Below are 20,568 nucleotides of genomic sequence, written 5' to 3'. Positions count from 1 at the left end.
CCAATTTTTTCTCTGATTCATGGGTACCTGTGTCAAAAATAATCTCATTTACACTGCCTTAACTGAAAGAGAAACATATCGTTTTAATATCATAACCCTCTCTGTTCTCCTCTCACTGCCTCACCCCCCATATCCAGTTGAACTTTAAATTTTTTGAAAGCTTTTTGCCCTCTTATCTCTTATCACATGCTATTCCTCTGCATCCCATAAATGTTTGTGAAATTGAATCAAATAGAAGTTCTCCATAGTCTGTCTTACCTAGTGTTATTCTAAGAACAGACTAGAAATTAAGCCTTCAAATGTCCTGTGATTTTGTTTCTTTGTTCTATTTTTTTCAGTCATTTTTAACACAACCTTTTTTCAAACAGAATATTATGCCAGAGCCCAATATGTAAAACTGACATACATTTATAAGTTCAAATTTATAATATTTAATAATAAAGTCAACCAATGAGAACCTAAGTTCATCTATCAGTAGTTCCCCACATATCAAAATTAGTTATTTTTAATATGTGAATGTATCTGTTGTTCTTTTAGGATTTTTAGCAATTAAAAATGAAATTCAAATCAAATATTAAGAGCAGGGGTCAGCAAACTAAGGTGCATGGACTAAAGCCTGCCTACCACCTGGTTTTGTATGGCCCTTGATCTAAGAACGTTTTTTTGCATTTTAAAAGAGTTGAAAATAAAACAACAACGAAAGAAGAAGAATATTTTTTGACATGTGAAAATTATATAAAATTCAAATTTCCACATCCATAAATAAAGGTTTATTGGAACACAGCCACACTCATTTGTCTATGTCTTCTTTTGTGCTACAATGGCAGAGTTGAGTAGCTGCAAAAGAGATTGAATGGGCCACAAGTTTAAAATATTCACTATCTGGCTCTTTACAGAAAAAGTTTGCAGACCCCTGATTTGCACATCCCTGAAGCACCAACTTCATGGAGTAGAGTTTGGAAACTACTTGTGACAAAGTGTATTTTCCAAAGATGGCCACTAAGATATTTTCTATTCTACTTGCTCTTCTACAATACACTCTTGCCACTCCCTCACCAAGAGGAGTCCAATTCCCTTCCCTTTGAATCTGGGCTCATCTTAGTGACTTGCTTGGCCAATATAATATGGTGGAAGTGACTTCTAAGACTTCCAAGACCAGGTCATAAGAAACCTTGCAGCTTCCTCCTAGGTCTCTTGGATGCTATGTCACAGGATGCTTCCTCTGAGAACCTAGCACCATGATGTGAGAAGCTTGAACCTCACAGAGAAACCAAGAATAGGCATTCCTGCCTACAACCTCAGCTGAGCCTCAAGTCAACAGCCAGCCTCAACTGATATCCATGTGGGAGAGCTATCCTGGCCCTCCAGCTCAGATGAGCCTTTAGATGACTGCAGCCCAGGAGACATCTGACTGCAACCACATTAGAGACTCTACATAAGAACCACCAGTGGCTCCAGTCAATCAGTCAATCTGCAGAACTGTGAAATATAATAATAAATGCTTATTTTAAGTTACTATATTTTGGGGTAGTTTGTTATATAGCAAAAGACAACTGAAACACCATTATACTAAAACAAATCTAGGAAAGTTTCAGGTAAGAAATTCCAGACTTCTGAGTCAAGCCCATGCGTGGACTATCCACGCGTATCACCAGGCCAAACCCTACCAAAGCCTCCCGCTAAGCCTAGGTGTTCTAGAAGTAGCCGTGGATAAAGGAAGTAGTAAACAATACTCTAATGGAGTCACTGCAGTTTCCTAATCTGTATGCATCCCAAGCAGACTCACTGTTCCCCAAAGCATGCCAATAAGCCTGAGTCTTAGTCTGAAATTCTCACAAAGAAATGGAACATAATTTTTCTCATTCCTAAAATTACATCAGGATGGGCAAAGAAACAATTCTCGGTTTTCATGCTGTAAATGAACTGATGATTATAATTCCTCGTTATTTTTACTTAAATATCTTTAAAAAGTGATAAGTGAACTTAGATGAGATGTAGTCAAGTTAACAGTACATAGCAAAGTATCAGTAAATGGCAGTTTACCTCTAACAAATTTGGGCTTAATAATAAAAGTCCATATTGTCACCTACTCCTGCCTGAAGGGTGACAGGTAAGAGTTGTCCACTGACATATTTCTGATATGTGCCAGTTATGTGTGATAAACTCCTTAGCCCGGAAAATTTAATTAAACTGAGTATCAATCCCCTATAAAGCCCATACATCATATTTTCAATATTACCTTAAGCCACAGCAGATTCAAATTTCAAAGAATGAGTGCTTAGTGTATATGTTAGGTATGCTGCTACACTCTGGGGATATGTCTTCAATTGGTGTAAATTTCATTCAAAAGAGAGTAGCGGGGACTTCCCTGGTGGTCCAATGGTAAAGAATCCGTCTTTCAATGCAGGGGACGCCGGTTCAATCCCTGGTCGGGGAACTAAGATCCCACATGCCACGGAGCAACTAAGCCCGCCTGACACAACTAGGGAGAGAAAACCCGCACGCCACAACTAGAGAGAGTAGCCCGAGCACCACAACTAGAGAGAAGCCTGCGCGATGCAATGAAAGATCCCGCATGCCACAACTAAGACCCGACGCGGCCAAAAAAATAAAGAAAAAAAAAATTCAAAAAAAAAAAAAAAAAAACCAGAGTAGCAGCTCTGAATTATTTTGATATTACTGAGAATCACAATGTAACAGAGAATGGTCTGTTTATTTTATATAAAAAGGGATATTACTGGAACACTTAAGATTCCTAATTTTTTTTCTTAATTCAATAATTGTTTTCAAGTTTATTTAAATATTTATTCATGTGACTATTGTTCACACTAATGTGGAAAACACTTGCACAGATAAGTGTTTTAAGAGGAAAACATTTCAACCCTTTACGGCTTAAGGCAATTCTACAAAAGTGCTGTGACCAGTTAGTGATGTCTGCCACAGGGATGACCAGTAGTGAGAAATATGCTGGGCATTTGCCAACCCTGACCTATTTCATCAGTTTCATGCAGTCTCCTCCCTTCAGATCTCCTACTGGGTCCCTTCAAACATCCCCGTGATGGAACTTCCCCCCAGTCTTAGGAAGTGAGATTTCCCTTTCTTCAGCCAGTCTTTCCCACTGCCAGAGTCTAATCTCCACAGTGACCCTTGATAAGCCTTACCCTGGTGCAGATGTCCTGGCCCAAAAAGGCAGATTTCCCTAACATCAAGAGGTCATCGGATAAGCCACATTTTGGGCCCCAAGAGCTTAGATGGTAGACGGCCAAACCCTGGTAGAACGTGGTAAAGCCGTGATTTGCATCCAGGCAATCAAGCACCAGAGTCTCTGCACTTAGTCACAGTATCTGGCACGTGGTTGCTGCCATTTCTACAACACGTATTAAACTATATCTTGGTCCTTCAGTTCACAGTTAACTGAATCCATTATTAATAAAAGCAAAATCTCTATAGAGAAAATATTACAATTTACTACTCCAGCACAGCAAATGTGCTGTTAATGAATGTTTTACACTTATTAGGAAAAAAATGGTGGGATATAAATACGCTTCGAAAAACAATTTAAAATGACCATACAATTCATATTCTTGTGTCCCATATGGTCTTGTACTGAAAATTTAACAGTATTTGAACATAATTTAATGTGATGACTACGATTAATGTTCAAAATACACATTATCAGTGACTTTTGCAACTCAGAATCCATAACAATTCTATTCACATCCTGTGTAACTAACTCCATGGGGATTCTATAAGGAAAGTTTCCATATATGGTAATTTTTCCCCATAGACTCCGCACGGTTTATACAGGATATAAATCTGGTCCATTGTGACAATGAAAACAACAGATCACTGAAAACTCATATGTAATTTCTGCTGAACAAACCAAACTAACAATTAGGGAAACCAATACTCAAGTGAAAATAAATAATCTGAGAATTTTAAAATAACCACTGGGTATTTTTATCCCATTTCTGCACTAGTAGAATTAGTATATAAATACCCAGAAGGAAAAAAAAGTCCTATCTTTATTTAGTTTACAATATTCCCTTGATACTAAAAATTATGATGTCAACTGTTAACAGGCAAGAAACCCAAAAGGAAATTTCACATCAGAACTCACATTGTCAGAAGGAAAGAAAAGACAATAATATAGTAAGATAAGTCAAAAGTGTTATATGAGCTTTAACTTCCCAGCCTCCTGTATGACCATGTCCCAGTGTAAATCCCAGTGATCTATAATTATTTTTCCTTATTTGTGACTTTAGCAGTCTGTGGTTTCTATTTATCTAAAGTCATGCAATAATATTTTTTCTTTCATTCAGTGTTCTGAGTGCAGAATTAGAGGTAAGTTTTTGGGTGTATATTTAAGTATTTGTATTTTAAGTAAGATGAAAGCATCTAAAATTCAATATAGCTAAATACCAACAGCCAGATTAAAGACGTAGGAAAGGAAAATGGTTGTTTCTAAATTACCTAGTTTCATATGACAAAAACTAATAAAGCGGGGGAGATATAGTACTAAAATGTCAAACATACATTTGACAGCAAAAACAGCAGTCTCATACAATTATTTAACAAGAACTAGGGTTTATATTGCAAAATACTCCAGTTGTGAATAGCCATTTTTGAATGACCACAGTTGCTGTTAACATCTCAACCAACTAACAAAAATTACACCAAAACAGTAGACCTAAGTTTAATCTCACGTATGATTGGTTGTCAAGAATGGCCCTGAAATGCACATAAAAAGGGAGTGTGACTCATTTCTCTATCAAAGAGATGCCCATTTAATTATACAGTTTCTTGGTGACCTAATATTGCTAGGGTATATTCATTTTACTATTTCCCACATAATGGCTCAAAATTTGAGATAATTACATTGTTCTTAGAAACATGGTACCATACTCACTATTAAAACTGAGAAGCTGTCAGTTCCAAATTAATGCATTCATCAGTAATGAAAATAAAAAGCAACAGCTGTTGGGACGTCCCTGGTAGCACAGTGGTTAAGAATCTGCCTGCCGGAGCGTCCCTGGTAGCACAGTAAAAATCCGCCTGCCAACGCAGAGGACATGGGTTCGAGCCCTGGTCCGGGAAGATCCCACATGTCGCGGAGCAACTAAGCCCGTGAGCCACAACTACTGAGCCTGTGCTCTAGAGCCTGTGAGCCACAACTACTGAGCCCGCGTGCTGCAACTAATGAAGCCCACGCGCCTAGAACCTGTGCTCCGCAACGAGAAGCCACTGCAATGAGAAGCCCGCGCACCGCAACGAAGAGTAGCCCCCGCTTGCCCGCAGCTAGAGAAAGCTCGCGCACAGCAACGAAGACCCAACGCAGCAAAAAAAAAAAAAAAAAGATAGCACAGACTCTTTAAAAAAAAAAAAAAGAATCTGCCTGCCAAAGCAGGGGACACAGGTTCCAGCCCTAGTCTGGGAAGATCCCACATGCCACAGAGCAACTAAGCCCGTGCACCACAACTACTGAGCCCGCGTGCCACAACTGCTGAAGCCCACGTGCCTAGAGCCCGTGCTCTGCAACAAGAGAAGCCACTGCAATAAGAAGCCCGGGCACCACAACGAAGAGTAGCCCCCGCTCACTGCAACTAAAGTCCGCGTGCAGCAATGAAGACCCAACACAGCCAAATGAATAAATTTATTTTAAAAAAAAAGAAAGAAACAGCTGCACTTTTGGTGCCCATCAAAGAAAACTGCATGGGGCATCACCCATGCCCCAAATCCTTTCCAGCATCTAGCTGCCTACTGAAGGTGATGTGGGCATGCAGAGAATGGCAGGGAAGACTTGTGGGCCAGCCACACCAGAGCTAAAGAGAACTGACACTCTGACACACAGGTCCACCATTTCCCCATCACCACTAAGCTCACAAAATACTACTGCTCTGTTCGGACTTCAGTGATTTCTTTTTCCCTTTCGAGATAACACTAGATGTTCTTTCTAATATATCACGACTATAACAAAATGTTGAGAGGAGGGATTAAATGACACTATTTGCCCCAAGGGCACACTTTCTGAAAAGGTAAGATGTTGCTCTCTTCATTGGTAGGTGCTTTGGAAGACACATTAATTTGTTAGACCAGGGCACAATTCCCACCACAGCACATCTTAAATGGTACCCTTGAGGCCTGAAAAAGTTAAACATAGGAGGGGAAACAGGAGGAGGACCGAGCAAGATAAACGCTAATTGAATAAACGCCCAAGTACTTGAAGTATTTACTCTTTGGAGAATAACTGGCTTTATGAGGAAGGATGCAGTACAAAACCAGTGTTCCTTACTCCACAAAAAGAAAAGATGAAATTTTTCTCCATTTATAAAATTTTAAGAGGAAATGAAAATTTTTTAATTTTTATAGAATTCAATTTATCAATTTTAAAATATGAACTATCATTAAGTACCTAAAATATGCATTTTAAAGACCACTCCCCTCACAAAACTTTATTTTTAGTACTTTCTTCTTAAACCTAAATTATTTTGATCACAGACTAAAATTGCATTTCCTCAAAGCAGATAAACAGCAGACTTACTTCTCCCATTTTTAGACATGGGAAATTTCAGTAAAGGAAAAGCTCGGTGAAATATATCAAGATGGTAACAGAGTTACAGAAGCTATACTTCCTGCTTTGTACTAATGATTAATCTACACATAACATAGAACACTTCCATTTAAAAGTGGGCTGAAAATAGATTGTGCCCAATTTACACAACTATGGGAGATTCAGATACACTGAGAAAAAAATGTGACTGGCACTGTTGGAGTTATTCTAAAGTGAATTAAGCAGATATTCACTGGGCCTTCCCTGGTGGCGCAGTGGTTAAGAATCCGCCTGCCAATGCAGGGGACACGGGTTCAAGCCCTGGTCCAGGAAGATCCCACATGCCGTGGAGCAACTAAGCCCGTGCGCCACAACTACTGAGCCTGCGCTCTAGAGCTCACGAGCCACAACTACTGAGCCCAAGTGCCACAACTACTGCAGCCCGCACGCCTAGAGCCCATGCTCTGCAACAAGAGAAGCCACCACAGTGAGAAACCCGTGCACTGCAATGAAGAGTAGACCTCACTCGCCGCAACTAAAGAAAGCCCGCGTGCAGCAACAAAGACCAAACACAGCCTAAATAAATAAATAAATAAATAAAATTTTTTGAAAAAGAAGGTATTCACTGAAACGAGGTCAGACAAAGCAGTTATTAATTTTGTTGCCATAACTATGTAAGTTTTAACTTTGATAAACAAGGGTCTACTCTTCCAGGTAAATTTTTTGTCATTTTTAAGGCTCTTTTGTGTATGTGTGTGTGTGTGTGTGTGTATGGAAGAGGCGGGTGCTTTTTTGGCATTTAAATTAAGCAATACTATTTTCAGTGAGACAAAACACGTTATAATGTGATACCCAGGTTACCTCAAATTCCTGACCTCAAAGGTCTGAAACAAAAAGTCAACTTAATCAATCCAGTACTTGAAAATGAAGACATGGACATTTCTACTGACATTTCCTTCTCTTATAAGCAAAGAGCAAGGAGGAGAGAAAGAAAATTTTAAAGAGCCATGTACAAGTGACTATGTCAAAAGAATTCAGAATAGTGATTACCTTTTGGTGAGGAGGAGAAGTAAAATTGACTGGGAAGGGTCATCACAAGGAAACTTTCTGGAGTAATAGAAATGTTCTGTATCTCAAACTGGGTAGTGGTTCCATAGGTATAAACATAGGCAAAAATTCAATGAGCTACACACTTTGACTTACACATTTTATTGTATGTAAACTATACCTCAATTTAAAAAGTAAAAGCATCCAATACAAGTAAGGTACTGCAACCAGAAATCAAGGATAAGAATCATGAAATCAGAATATGTTAGAAAAAAAAAACAGACCTTTCCAGGATCTAGCACAGCACTGTACATCGAGTAGATGGCTAAACAAGTATTTACTGTAAAAGTTTAGTAAGAATATCCTAGGTGGTTTGGAAGATCCCTTCTGAACTAATTAGAACTTTTAATGTGACTATTTTTCAGAATATTCCAAATACAGGTAGTCTCAGCCTATAAAATAGCCTCCAAAAGATGGACATTATAGGTCTAGAAAAGCTATGCCTCAAAACACAAAGAAAATACAATTGTCTTAACTCTGAGTACAGATTTAAGGAATCTCCATATCTAAAGAAAGCAGTCCATTCTCAACACTTTACAACCACTGACAGTACAAATCTATCTATGGTCTTCTAGGGATAAGCAGGAAACAAAATTTAATACTCAGTAAAGTCAAAAAATGCCCAAAACCTACATGATGATGTTCTGTCTTCTGAATGGTATTCTACCTGTACAGTAATTTGGTAGCTATGGAGACCAAAAGCAACCAGCAGTTTTCAAACAGAGCACATAGCACATGTGTGATATTATCAAAAGATCAGGTTTAATGATCAAGAAAGTCAACATGTCTGCTTGGTAAACCTGGCCACACAATGCTAGAGTCCCTATGCCAAGAACCCAAAGAGTCCCACACTGAGTTTCAACTTCCATTTTCAGCTAAACAAAGTAATAAGACTAATTTTCCTTTAGTAGATAAATATTTCTATCTATACCTAGGTTCCTACATAAACAAAATTCCATGACTGAAATGAAACTGGAAGGTCTTTGCCACTAAATAATCTGTTTCTATTTCTTGGGTGACAATAATTCCAAATGTATCATTAAGTGAATTCAAAAAACATTTTTAAATTATTAGAAAATAAAATTGCCACGTGCTGAATGGGACATTACATCTCATTGTTATTCTATCTTGACCTTGATAATGCAGTGTGGTAATTTCAGAAATGGGAAGCTTCTAGGTAAAACAACAAAAATAATCCACCCTTTAAAAAAGCCAATCAAGAAACAAAAGAACTGAGGATTATTAGCTCTCTTGAAATACTACTATTCTGGAATAATCATCAGCTATGCACAAATAGTCACACTGATCACCTGAGATCAGAAAGAAAAGGTTGGATTATATATTCATCAGAAATGTGTTTCCTAAATTCCTACCCTAACCCCCTCTCCCCACAAAGATAGTGTCTTGCCAATGTTTAATGTTCTAGGTCAGCAGGTTGAGTCTCTTTAGAAATTCTTAACTGTCACCTTTGCTTATGGATAATGACAAAATATTCTGCAGAGCCTGTATAACTGCATCGACAAGTTATACTATTCTACATCCAGCATTAAATAATCCTCATTACTTAGGCTGGTCATCATTTTTCAGATACCCGTTTTAGCTGTCTACAAGTGCCATCCAGCCCAGCCCCTTGTGCAGGGCCTGCTCTGCACCAAAGCAATTTCATTGTATAAGTTTTAAGACAGATACAATGCTGCTGGACTGTGGCACTAGCCAGCATATCAAAATTGAAGCCATTGTGTAAAAAAAAAAAATCCATCTTTAAAAATAAAGCTTATTTCCTATTCTTTAAATCTACATATAATATCTACTCCTATGTTTCTGTAAAAATATGGAAGAAGAGGATATAATGATACCCCCATTCTCCTTTTAGATAAAAAATGTAAGCCCTTTTTTCCTTTTTAATAAACACTATCATGTCAGATCCTCCAGTATCTATTTTAGGGTTTAGGACCATTATAGAACCCACAACAATAGATCAGTGACAGACTTGATCCCATCAATTAACACGTTCTGGGGAGGCTGCCCCAATTCCTGTCTTCCTCCCCTCCCTCTTGGAGGCCTGGTTTTGACCACACTGACATCCCTGGCCTTAAGGATGAATAACCCAGATAAGGGGGAGTCCCTTCCCTGAGACCAATTTCTTTGTAATTAGAGCCAAAATACAAAAGCTGTTAATGACCTAAGGCAAAGTGATATGAACTCCAAGCCAATGAAACCATGACAGCAAACAGATTTCTAAACAGCAAAGTGAGATCCATTTACTTACATGAAGATTCAGTGCCAAACATGGCTGGCTCCAGAGGCTGCTTTTAAAAGATTAGAAGAAAGGAAAAAAAGGAAGGAAGAAAAATCGAGGAGAGTGTACGTGTCAGAGTGGAGAGATGAGCTGCTACACAGCAGAGGTCGTGAAGACAGACAATGCAGTCCAAGCTGTGTCCAGCTGCCAGATTCTCCTCTTACAAGCTCCAGTGTTCTCCCGTGTGATTGAAAAGCAAGGTCTCCTACAGCACCAAAAACCGAAGAGCTGTTTTGGAAAATCCAATACGGAAAGGCAGGCCGACGTGGCTCTTCTGGGATGCAGGGAGGCAGGACTAGGTAGCAGCAGGGGCAAGACTGCGGGCAGCAGCAACAGCGGATACTGCAATCCCCAGCCCTGTTATAGCAGTAAGACAATAGCTGGGCTTATGCATACACTGGTGACGTCAGAGACGCTGCACAGACCGACTGCGCTGCTTGAGCCAGAGGCTCCAGGGGCTTCAGGGGAGCAGGCAATTCAAAGGGGAATTCCTTTGTCACAAAATGCACCAGACCAAGAGCCACATATATATTCACCCTCCTGACAAGATCCTCATCCTGTGATACCAGGCACTAAAAGAGACCTCAGAGAAATTTAAATATTGGCTTTATAGCAACCAACCACAAAGATATGCAAATCAGGGTTCTTGGTTTTATGCAGCAAGTAGAACTTCTCAAGGGAATTAAGAGTATCAGAAATGAGAAAAATAACCTACCTTTTAAAAGAACTCCAGAGCTCATTGTTTTTTCAGTAGGCTTGTGGTAGACTGACAGATCAGGGGTTGTACACTCAACCACAAATATGTGAAAATATGTACACTATTCCACACACTTTCTGGGCATATAAATTCACAAGCAAATGTAACAGTAAAATAATACTATAAGCACTTAGAACACTGCTTAACACCCAGTGAGCACTCAAATGTTAGTGAATACATTATTATTTATTTTGCAACTATTATTCACATGTGAAAACCACCACTCTAGGAATATATGTATGTACACATATTTCTCCTATCCCGTCTCTTTTGCCTTATTTTTCTTCATTTTACCTTGTGAGAATTCCTGTCATTTCTCCCGAGTAACGCAGTCATGTTAACGCTGTGTGCACACACCAGTGTACCCCTGTGTGCAAGTGGGCATAATTCTTTTTCATCCATCAACACAAAGAAGATATTATTATTTTGTCTCTTGACTCATTACGTGCATTACCTTTACTCTTAGACATCTGTTTTTTCCTAAAAGCTATAAGTGCACAGACTTTAATTAGAATGTCTATCCAACACAAGCAAAGAAAGTTTTGTTCTAATATTTTGAAAATACTGAAATGCATAAAAAGTGTGTTTTTTTCAATAATCCCACTTTTAAAATCATATAAAATAGGAAGTTCAAAAGCTCAAGTTTCTTTTCCATCCATTCATCTAAGGTATATACTTTTTCCAATATTTTCTAAAGTTTACAAAGACATGTCTTTATATAACACAGTTTTTAAACATTAAATTCTTATATGATTGTGGAACTGCAAATTATCATCTAAAAAATATCATTAATAACTCTCTGGTCAGTATATGTAGATCCATCTCATCTTTAAATGGTTACATAATATTCCATTGTATGGATGTGCATAATTTATTGAAGGTAATTTGACCTTTATCTTACTGAAAATGCTGAACCATTATGAAGAAATTGCAATGATGCTACATAAGAACAAATATTTTGTTGTAGCTAAGATAATAATAACTAATATTTACTAAATGTTTACTATGTGCCAGGTATTATTTTGGGAACTTCACATGTATCAGCTTATGTAATCTTCATAACAACCCTACAAGGTAGGGTTATGCACATTTGATAGACAGTGGTCACACTGGTTACTAAGTGATAAGCTGGGACTCAAACCCAGGCAGTCTGGTTCCAATACATAGGCTCTTAACTACTCTTCTATAATGCCTCTTGAAAAATAAAAAAATAATTACCAAAATTATATTTTAAGAATTCAACTAAAATGAAAGGAAAATAGAAATCAACTGAAAATATGGAGAAGAAAATTCTTAAAAGAGAAGGGTCACCAAAAAAACTAAAAATGACAGAAAGGACTATACTGAAAATTGCAAAAATTAAGAAAAATGCATCCCTCCCAAAATAAGTGGTCCAGGTCAACAACCAATGGAGAACACAGGCATACCTCAGAGATACTGTGAGATCGGATCCACACCATCACAATAAAGCAAGTCACACAACTTTTTTGGTTTCCCAGTGCATATACAACTTATGTTTACACTGCACTGTAGTCTATTAAGTGCTGTAGCACTATGTCTAAAAAAAAAAAAAATGTTAATTTTAAAATACTTTACTGCTAAAAAATGCTAACCATCATCTGAGCCTTCAGCGAGTTGTAGTAGTAACACCAAAGATCACTGATCGCAGGTCACCATCATAACAAATGTAACAATAATGAAAAAGTTTGAAATATGTTGAGAATTACCAAAATGTGAGACAGAGACACAGAGTGAGCAAATCTGTTGGAAAAATGGTGCTGATAGACTTGCTTGAAGCAGGGTTGCCACAAACTTTCAATTTGTAAAAAGATGCAATTTCTGCAAAGAGCAATAAAAGAATGCTCAATAAAACGAGGTATGCCTGTATCAATAATAGTGTTGAGACACAACTGCAGGAAGTGGGAAAGGGCAATACACTTCAAAAGGGTTGAAACCAGAACAGTATCTTAACATAAGGTCTATTTCAAATTGCATCCCAGATGTTGCACATGAATAGTCACACAAATGGGGGTGGATGTGGCCATCAGAAAGGCAAAAGGAAAAGTAGAATGAGAAAATGATCCCTGGGTAGAGATACAGTTAGTCCTCCGTATCCACTGGTTCCACATCCATGGATTCAACCAACTGCAGATCAAAATATTCCGTAAATAGAAATTCCAGAAAGTTCCAGAAGCAAAACTTGAATTTGATGCACACTATTGACATAGCACTTACACTGTATTTACAACAACTTACATAGCATTTATAACATATTAGGTATTATAAGTAATCTCGAGATGACTTAAAATATGCAGAGGGGATGCATGTAGGTTATATGTAAATACTACACGATTTTATATAAGGGATTTGAGCATCCGTGGATTTGGGGGTGAGGGCAGTCCTGAAACCAATCCGCCACAGATACCGAGTGACAATTGGTACTTCCCACCAGAGGCCATAGTCTATATGTGACAACTTCTTGCTGACTCACTGATGTAGCTCTTTTTTCAGCTTATATGTGAGGGTGTATATATGCATATATAAATACATTTTTCTGAGTGCCTATATTTATTTCTTGGCACAGATTTCTAAGAGTAAGTTAAAGGCTGCAATATTTTTCAAGATGTCTACTTTTTAGATAACTATAGCAGGATCAGTATGTTAAAAACGTTAGGTCTCTGGGCTTCCCTGGTGGCGCAGTGGTTAAGAATCCACCTGCCAATGCAGGGGACACGGGTTCGAGCCCTGGTCCGGGAAGATCCCACATGCCGCGGAGCAACTAAGCCCGTGCGCCACAACTACTGAGCCTACATGCCACAACTACTGAAGCCTGCATGCCTAGAGCCCATGCTCCGCAACAAGAGAAGCCACCGCAATGAGAGGCCCATGCACTGCAACAAAGAGCAGCCCCTGCTCGCCGCACTAGAGAAAGCCCGCGCCCAGCAATGAAGACCCGATGCAGCCAAAAATAAATAAATTAAATAAATAAATGTATATATATATAAAAAAAAAATTAGGTCTCACTTGCCAGCAATCTGGACACATATGACAACCTCTGACTCCTATTAAGGTTTCTATAACCTCTGGATGCCTGAGGTATTTCTAAACACTTCAGAAGGTTGGAATCCATATGGCTAAAGACCCATCTTTGACAAAACAGATGCCAAAATTTTAGTTTGCTCCCATTCTCTCCTCTGGGCAGCTGGCATGAGCTCAGAGAATGAAGACAAATATTAATGGCCTGCCTAAGGAAAACATCATGAAAGAAAATGAAGGAAGAATAAAACTGACTGATGTCCTCCACGCCCCTTCAAAAAAATCACATAATACATTCCAAAACCAAAATGATCTTTGGGTTATCAATTATGTCTAATTATGCATGCCTGCGACCCTGCCTGCCTGTGACCCTGCCCTTCCATTAGTAAAGCGAGTACTGTTAATTTCAGGATAAAATTAGCAATGAAAGAAGAGATCAGTATTCAAAATAATTTAGTGGTCAAAATAATTATTGTTAAATTAGAATGTTGCTGATAAAGAAAGATAATAGTGAAAATCTTAAAGTAAATCAATAGTAATTTTTAGAAGAAACCCCATTCATAAATTGACTCAACAACTATTTCCTGAAAGCCTACTGTTCTGCACTCTAGGGATACAGCCATTAACAAACTCTCTCCTCTTTGGAGCTTATATTCTAGAGGGTGAGACGGACAAACAAATATGTAATATATCAAGTGGTAGTACATGTTATAAAGAAAGATAAGAGGAATTAATGAGGAGTGATTGAATGAGAGGGTTATTTTAGGTAAAACCGTCAGATAATGTCACCCTAAAAAGATGACATTTCAACAAAGACCTGAAAAAACTGAGAGGAAACCACATGGGTAACATGGAAACCACACGGGGGAAAGAGCTTTCCAGAAAAACAAAATAAAATACATCTATTCTTGAATATTCAAGACTCAGTTTTCTACTGGAAGATATCCCCTTTAGTGCTATGATGCTGTCATTAGTACAAAAGTGGTTGTGCTGAACTGAAATAAATAAATAAACTCTCTTTTCTAATGCAAAAGAATTCACTCTTCCATGAACTGAAAACATGTGTGTTCTTTTCTTCAAAGTTTAGTAGACTAAGTATACCTATATTTGCAAATATGTAAATGTTTATAAAAATCACCATAGAAGACAATACTCAAAATAGCTTCCTACCACATCAGACAACTAGCTTAATAAATGTTATCTCTATTAGTGTGGTAAGAACTTAAACCACATATTCTCTTCAGAGTACATACAAGACCTAATTTTTAAAAGTGTCATATCTGGAATTTCTCTGGAGCTGTATCCTTTGTTCACATTAAAGCTTTATTTTCTTACTATTCCTCTTGATGTGTATTTAGCATGTTAAAGTTGTGTGTCTTTTAAAATACCACCTATGCATTTATAAAGTATTACTTAAAAACAACAAAGAAGTGTTTTAATGGCAATACATAAACTATAGAAAAATGAAAAAAAAAACAATGATTCTGTTCTTTGGAAAAAAGGTACAAATTTATAATTAAAAACAAACTCATAGTAAAGCTCCCTGTTAAGATTATAGCAATTTGATTTCTTTGTATATGTCTATAAAATGTAGTCCTTTCTGCTTCAACATAGTATCACACATACAGTGAGCCTTCTAACAGGTAATTATATTCTATTTCAGAGCCCTGGAATGAAATTCTGGTACACTAATGTTATAAGGAAAAGAAATTCAAAATCCAGAGAGAGCGAGAGAGAAGGAGAGAAAGAGATACTACTATAGTATTTGCTATAAAGGAACTCTAAAATAGGAAATATGGATTTATAGAAAAAACATATTTGGGTATTTGGGATAATTAATTACTTTTAAATGTTTTAGCTTCAAAATATATTTACCACAGAAGTCCTTTACATAGCAAGTGCCTAAAAATGGCATTTTATTAACAATTTCACAAAAAATTTGATTTTCTCACCATAATTAGCTATCTTGCCAAAGATCCTTCCATAGATCAAAAGCGATCATTTATAAAGAACATGTAAATAATGCTTAATTTAAACACACACTGGGATTTTGTCATTATTCGGGGTATGGAAAGTAGGTCCCTGCCCTGGTGGAAATATCTTCCAAAGTTTTAGTTGTTTAGTTTAAGAGGAATGTGTCAGAAAACAGTGTCACCGTTACCCAAAAGTTCGAATTTACGGTAATATAATTTTGAATTACCTGCATAAGTTTTGGGCAAAGATCCATGTCCATATCTCCTTACCATCACCTCACCTCCCAACCCCACCTTCACCCCATCCAATCTAAAGGAAGCTCCCACTTAATCATCAAGAAACACCACCCCTGGTTAACTTCACCTTAACTTTATTCTTGTACCAACTTACCACTCAGTGAAACTAGAAACTGAGAACAAGGCTAAGCAGTTTAAAAAAGGAAGAGGTCAGTTACACTCAGAAAATTTAGGATAAAAACTGAAATTCTCCAATTCACTTCACTACGTCAACCGCATCTAAAAGATCAGGCCACACACATGCACAAGAAAACCAACACAATGGCAAAAACGTTTTACAATCTCTGTAGACTGTGTATATATTTTATTCTCTCTGTGGCATAATCTGAACTCAAATATTTGTATTCTAAACCTTCTGGCCCAGAGGGTAGAAATGCGGATTAAATATGGGTTGCAGTTTATTTTAAGTCTGTTTGAGTATGACCCAAACTGAAACAGAAGAAACAACAAGGGTATGTCTGAGAAATTCCCTTAAGTACTTATCCTAAATTAATCACAATTTGTATACAACAAATTCATACATACTCAGGAATAAATTCATGCATAATAATTTTTAAAATACATTTATTTACAAACATAACCAATGTAACTTTTTAAAATACTAATTCAAAATAGTATATTTTAAGTAATTCTACATGGCTGGAAAATATTTTAAATTTAATTTTACCTGTATAATCCATAATGAAGCAACAGGCAGGGAACCGGGTATTTTCCAAAGTAAAACTCTATCAGACACAAAATGAAACAGCTCCCTGGACAGGCAAACCACTCTGGGGAAAGCCTCCTGCCATGTGACATTGAGCACACACACTTCTGCTTATCTCGATTCAAGCTGCAACGGTCATGGCTCTGCTCTCCTTTGCCTGTTCTTTTAAAGCCATCCTTAGAAAAGTCTTTCTTAGAAAAGACCTATTATTTCTTCCCATTTCATTCCTGTAGTATTAGTTTAAAACTAGGGAAAAAATAAATTCTCTTCTTTCTCTAAGTGAAAAGAACACAAGATATCTATACTTCATCCTAGTACTCAATGTTACAAACCCACATAACCTGAAATGAATCAGCATCCAAATTTTTAGGAAAAATATTGTCATTATGTTCATTCCTTTGATAGTATGCACATGTGATCAATTTGAAACATTTGATTTGTAAACAAACCTAATACAGGTGATGAAAGAACTATCCTTTAAAGCATATCTAAAACCTTTAACTCATTTGTCTGAGTCCTGAAACAGACATCAGATGGAAAGGACATATGGTCATTCCTGAGACAGACTGTATCTGATGTAATCTTTAATGTCACATTGCCACATGCATTGAGCCATCTTTTCCTTCATTGTCAATTGTTTTGATCTTGAGTGTGTCCTGGCTAAAGAAACCTTAAGAATGGTTACTTCATCTTGATACAACAATTCTTTAGACCTTGCCCAGAGACAAGATATAAATAAATTTTTAAATTTTTTATCGGCTTTCTTTTTTTTTCAGCAACCTGAACAGTTGGACAATTTCCAATTTAGAGACATCTTAATGCTCCCTTAAACTGCAGCTACTTTGAGAAAGATAAGGTATTGGTGTTTTGAGTGGTTTTACTGGAGTAATGGGATGTTTTGTTTTGCTTTTATTTTGCTACTTTCCTTTCCATTGAATAAGTTTCTCCATAAGATAATTACAAAGTTGACAGTACTATACAATATGAATCTAATTTTCAATACAATATCAAAAGTATAAATAGTACAGAAATCTAAACATTCTGAGCTCAATATCATCTATAATTTTCTGAAATAAATGAGAAAGCATCATTACATTCAGCCATCTAGTCAATGCTTCATCACCATAAGCAGATCCCATTACACTACCATTCTGCTAACAGTCAAAAGCTGTTAATTCCCATCAACCTCACCTGTCATTGTTGCTAAGCAGCCTTGTCTCACTTCTCGGGCTTTAATTCTCTTTGTCTCAATCTAGGGTGCTAGCTGGGGAGCCTTCCATGAGCTATAAAAATTTGATATACTTTCCTCCTGGTAATTAAAAGGTGCAAATGGTTAAAACATTAATGCCATGATTGTTTTAAAATGGTATGCTTAAAATGCCTAATAATAACTGTCTTAATTTCCACGCAACTTACATGTGTGTGGCAACACTGATAGCCATTATCAGATGTCACATGAAATGACGTTTTAAGCCTTTCATAATTTAGTACTGTTAGCATGGATTTTTAAAGTTCTTTAATTATTTGAGCAGCATTATTGTAAGAGCAATTGTTTTATTTTTATCTTTTATATTTTATTTATAACTCTTAAGTCACAGATATTTTAAGGAAATGCATTTTATTAACAAAATGAGAACATAATGAAAAATCCAAATTAGAAAGTAGAAGATAGATGGATAGATGGGTAGATAGCTATAAAACCTACAATACAGTTAAGTGATTTGCCACACCTCAGAAAGCCAGCAGAGTGGTTGAGAGCCAGGCCTTGTGTCAGACAGAGAAGGTTTAAGCCACAACTTAGCCACTTCTTATCTGGATGATCTTAAGCAAGTTTTTAAATCTCTCTTGACTTCAATTGCCTCATAAGTTAAGTGACAAAGGGCCTAGATCAATGCCTGGGTTGTGATAACAGCTAATATGTAAACAGCACTTAGTGTGGACCAAGCACTGTCCTAACTCATATATTAATAACTTACTTAACCCTCACAGCAACCCTGTGAGGTATTATCCTCATTTTATAAGTGAGGAAACTGAGGCATGGAGGGTATGTAACTTAACTGAGGTCACACACTATACATAACAGAGCCAGGATTTAACCCAAGTAGTGTCGTTCAGAGCCCTTGTGCTTAACGACTACACACACTGCCTCCATAGAGTAGGTGATCAATAAATGGAAGCAGAACAAGAAAAACTGTTTCCAAAAACTAGGTTCATTCTTTCCAACCCTGCAGTTTGCCAGATATTCTAATAAGCCATGTATTAATAAAAATTCAGAGTTTATAAAAATTCTCTTTTTATAGTCCATCTTCAATTCCAACATGCAGAAAAATTAAACAGATAACCAGAATGAAAGGGATAAGGCTTACAGTCATTGTGATAGCTTAAAATGAGAGTTGCATTAGCCAGTTAGGCAGAAATAAGTACTCAAGTGCAGAAAGCTATAACCATAAAAGGACCTGTACTATGTACTACCCGCACACTCCTAGCAACCACTATGTCCCTCCCTCTCTACTTTTCAGTTTCCAAATGTCACAGTAGATACTACTTGTCTGGCCTCTAAAGAGTCTGAGCAGGTTCCTCTGACTGCAACTTCAAAGCTCACTCAGGAGGAGAGCGCCTTCAACTAGACGCCCCTGCCTTCCTCCCCAAGAATCTTCTCTTGCCTCATCTCACCCTTGGCAGAGGAGACTCGCTGGTATGCCTAGATGCACCCCTCGGACACGGAAACAATCACATCACAGCCCTCTCTTAAACGTGCTTACAAGTCATGGGAGTCAGAGGTCCTTTGCAGGTCACCTGTTCCGGCCTACAGCCCAGGGACCAGTGTCCTAAGTGTAACTTACTGACTCAGGAGCAGCCCATGCTGCACCCCCAAACCGCATCCCAGATTCATGCTACAATTTACCCCTTCACAGTCCAAGCCGGAAGAAGCATCGTTACTGAATCAACAGACCTGGGGTCTAGCCTCAACACTGCCACTCATTACCTCTCTGGTCTGGGATAAGTCCTGGAACCCTCACAGGTGTCTATTCCCAACAGGCAAAATGAGGAGGTTGAACTGGATGACCCCTAAAATCCAGTTCAAATCCAATAATACAGGATTCTACTTTAAACCAATTACAGCAGGATGAGAAAACTCAAGTAACTCCCGGCAGGGAGCTCTTCCTCCTCCTCCAGCCCACACCATCCCCTCCTCCATCCTGACAGGGCTTTGGGAACAGCCCCACCTCAAGGGTGGGAAGCCAGGGAGCCAGCAGGTATTGTCCAAATCCAGTGCATTCACGCTGAATGGCTGACTCCTCCAACTGTTCAGGCACTGTTCCTCCCTAGACAGGCCCCAGTAACTCAGCCTAGGGGTGACCAGACAAATACAAACATTCATGAAACGCAACAGAAATAACTGTTGGAGGCCAAGCCTACTGGAGAGTTCATGCCCTGGTGGGTCATACCTCTTAGGACAACAAGGCCTGGGTGCCAGCAATAAAGCTTCTGAAGGTGACCCCTCCTTCCAAAACATGATTGAGACAGCCTGGACAGGGAGTGCCAAGTTTTCTGTAGATGACAGCTCAGACTGAGACACACATCTCCTCTCTTTCTCCGCCATGGCTTTCCTATCTGGAGTAGTTCTTGGTGTGGGAGTCCATAGCCCTTTACCCTCCTCAGAAAAGGAGAATGTAACATAAAACCATTTACCATAATTTTACCATAGTATCTTACACTGTATTTCCAACCCACACAATAACTCACTTTATTGCACATTTTAAAACCCCAAGCCCAGGACTGGATTAAAAATGCTTACCCTTTTACTCCAGAAATGATAACATGGGGTTTTCCCTCCAGTCT

At 38.0% G+C, this 20,568-nt stretch overlaps 1 protein-coding gene across 9 annotated transcripts in view; it reads right to left on the bottom strand.

Annotated features, from left to right (window-relative positions):
- ST7 (suppression of tumorigenicity 7) overlaps positions 1 to 20,568 on the bottom strand; it is a 263,909-nt gene that overhangs the window by 190,052 nt on the left and 53,289 nt on the right. Inside the window, exon 1 of one of the 9 annotated variants that reach the window (XM_082400076.1) lies at positions 9,927 to 10,369. The exons of the other annotated variants lie outside the window; for them this stretch is intronic. Within the exon in view, the coding sequence (XP_082256202.1) occupies positions 9,927 to 9,948 (22 nt within the window). The 5' untranslated portion in view covers positions 9,949 to 10,369. Of the gene's footprint in view, positions 1 to 9,926; positions 10,370 to 20,568 lie in introns of those variants that run through there. 9 annotated transcript variants of the gene reach the window in all.

Source organism: Balaenoptera borealis, assembly GCF_965194805.1.
Source record: "Balaenoptera borealis genome assembly, chromosome: 7".
NCBI lineage: Eukaryota > Metazoa > Chordata > Mammalia > Artiodactyla > Balaenopteridae > Balaenoptera > Balaenoptera borealis.
The sequence above is the reverse complement of the archived record's forward strand: the minus strand, read 5'-3'. Positions and strand labels throughout refer to the sequence as shown.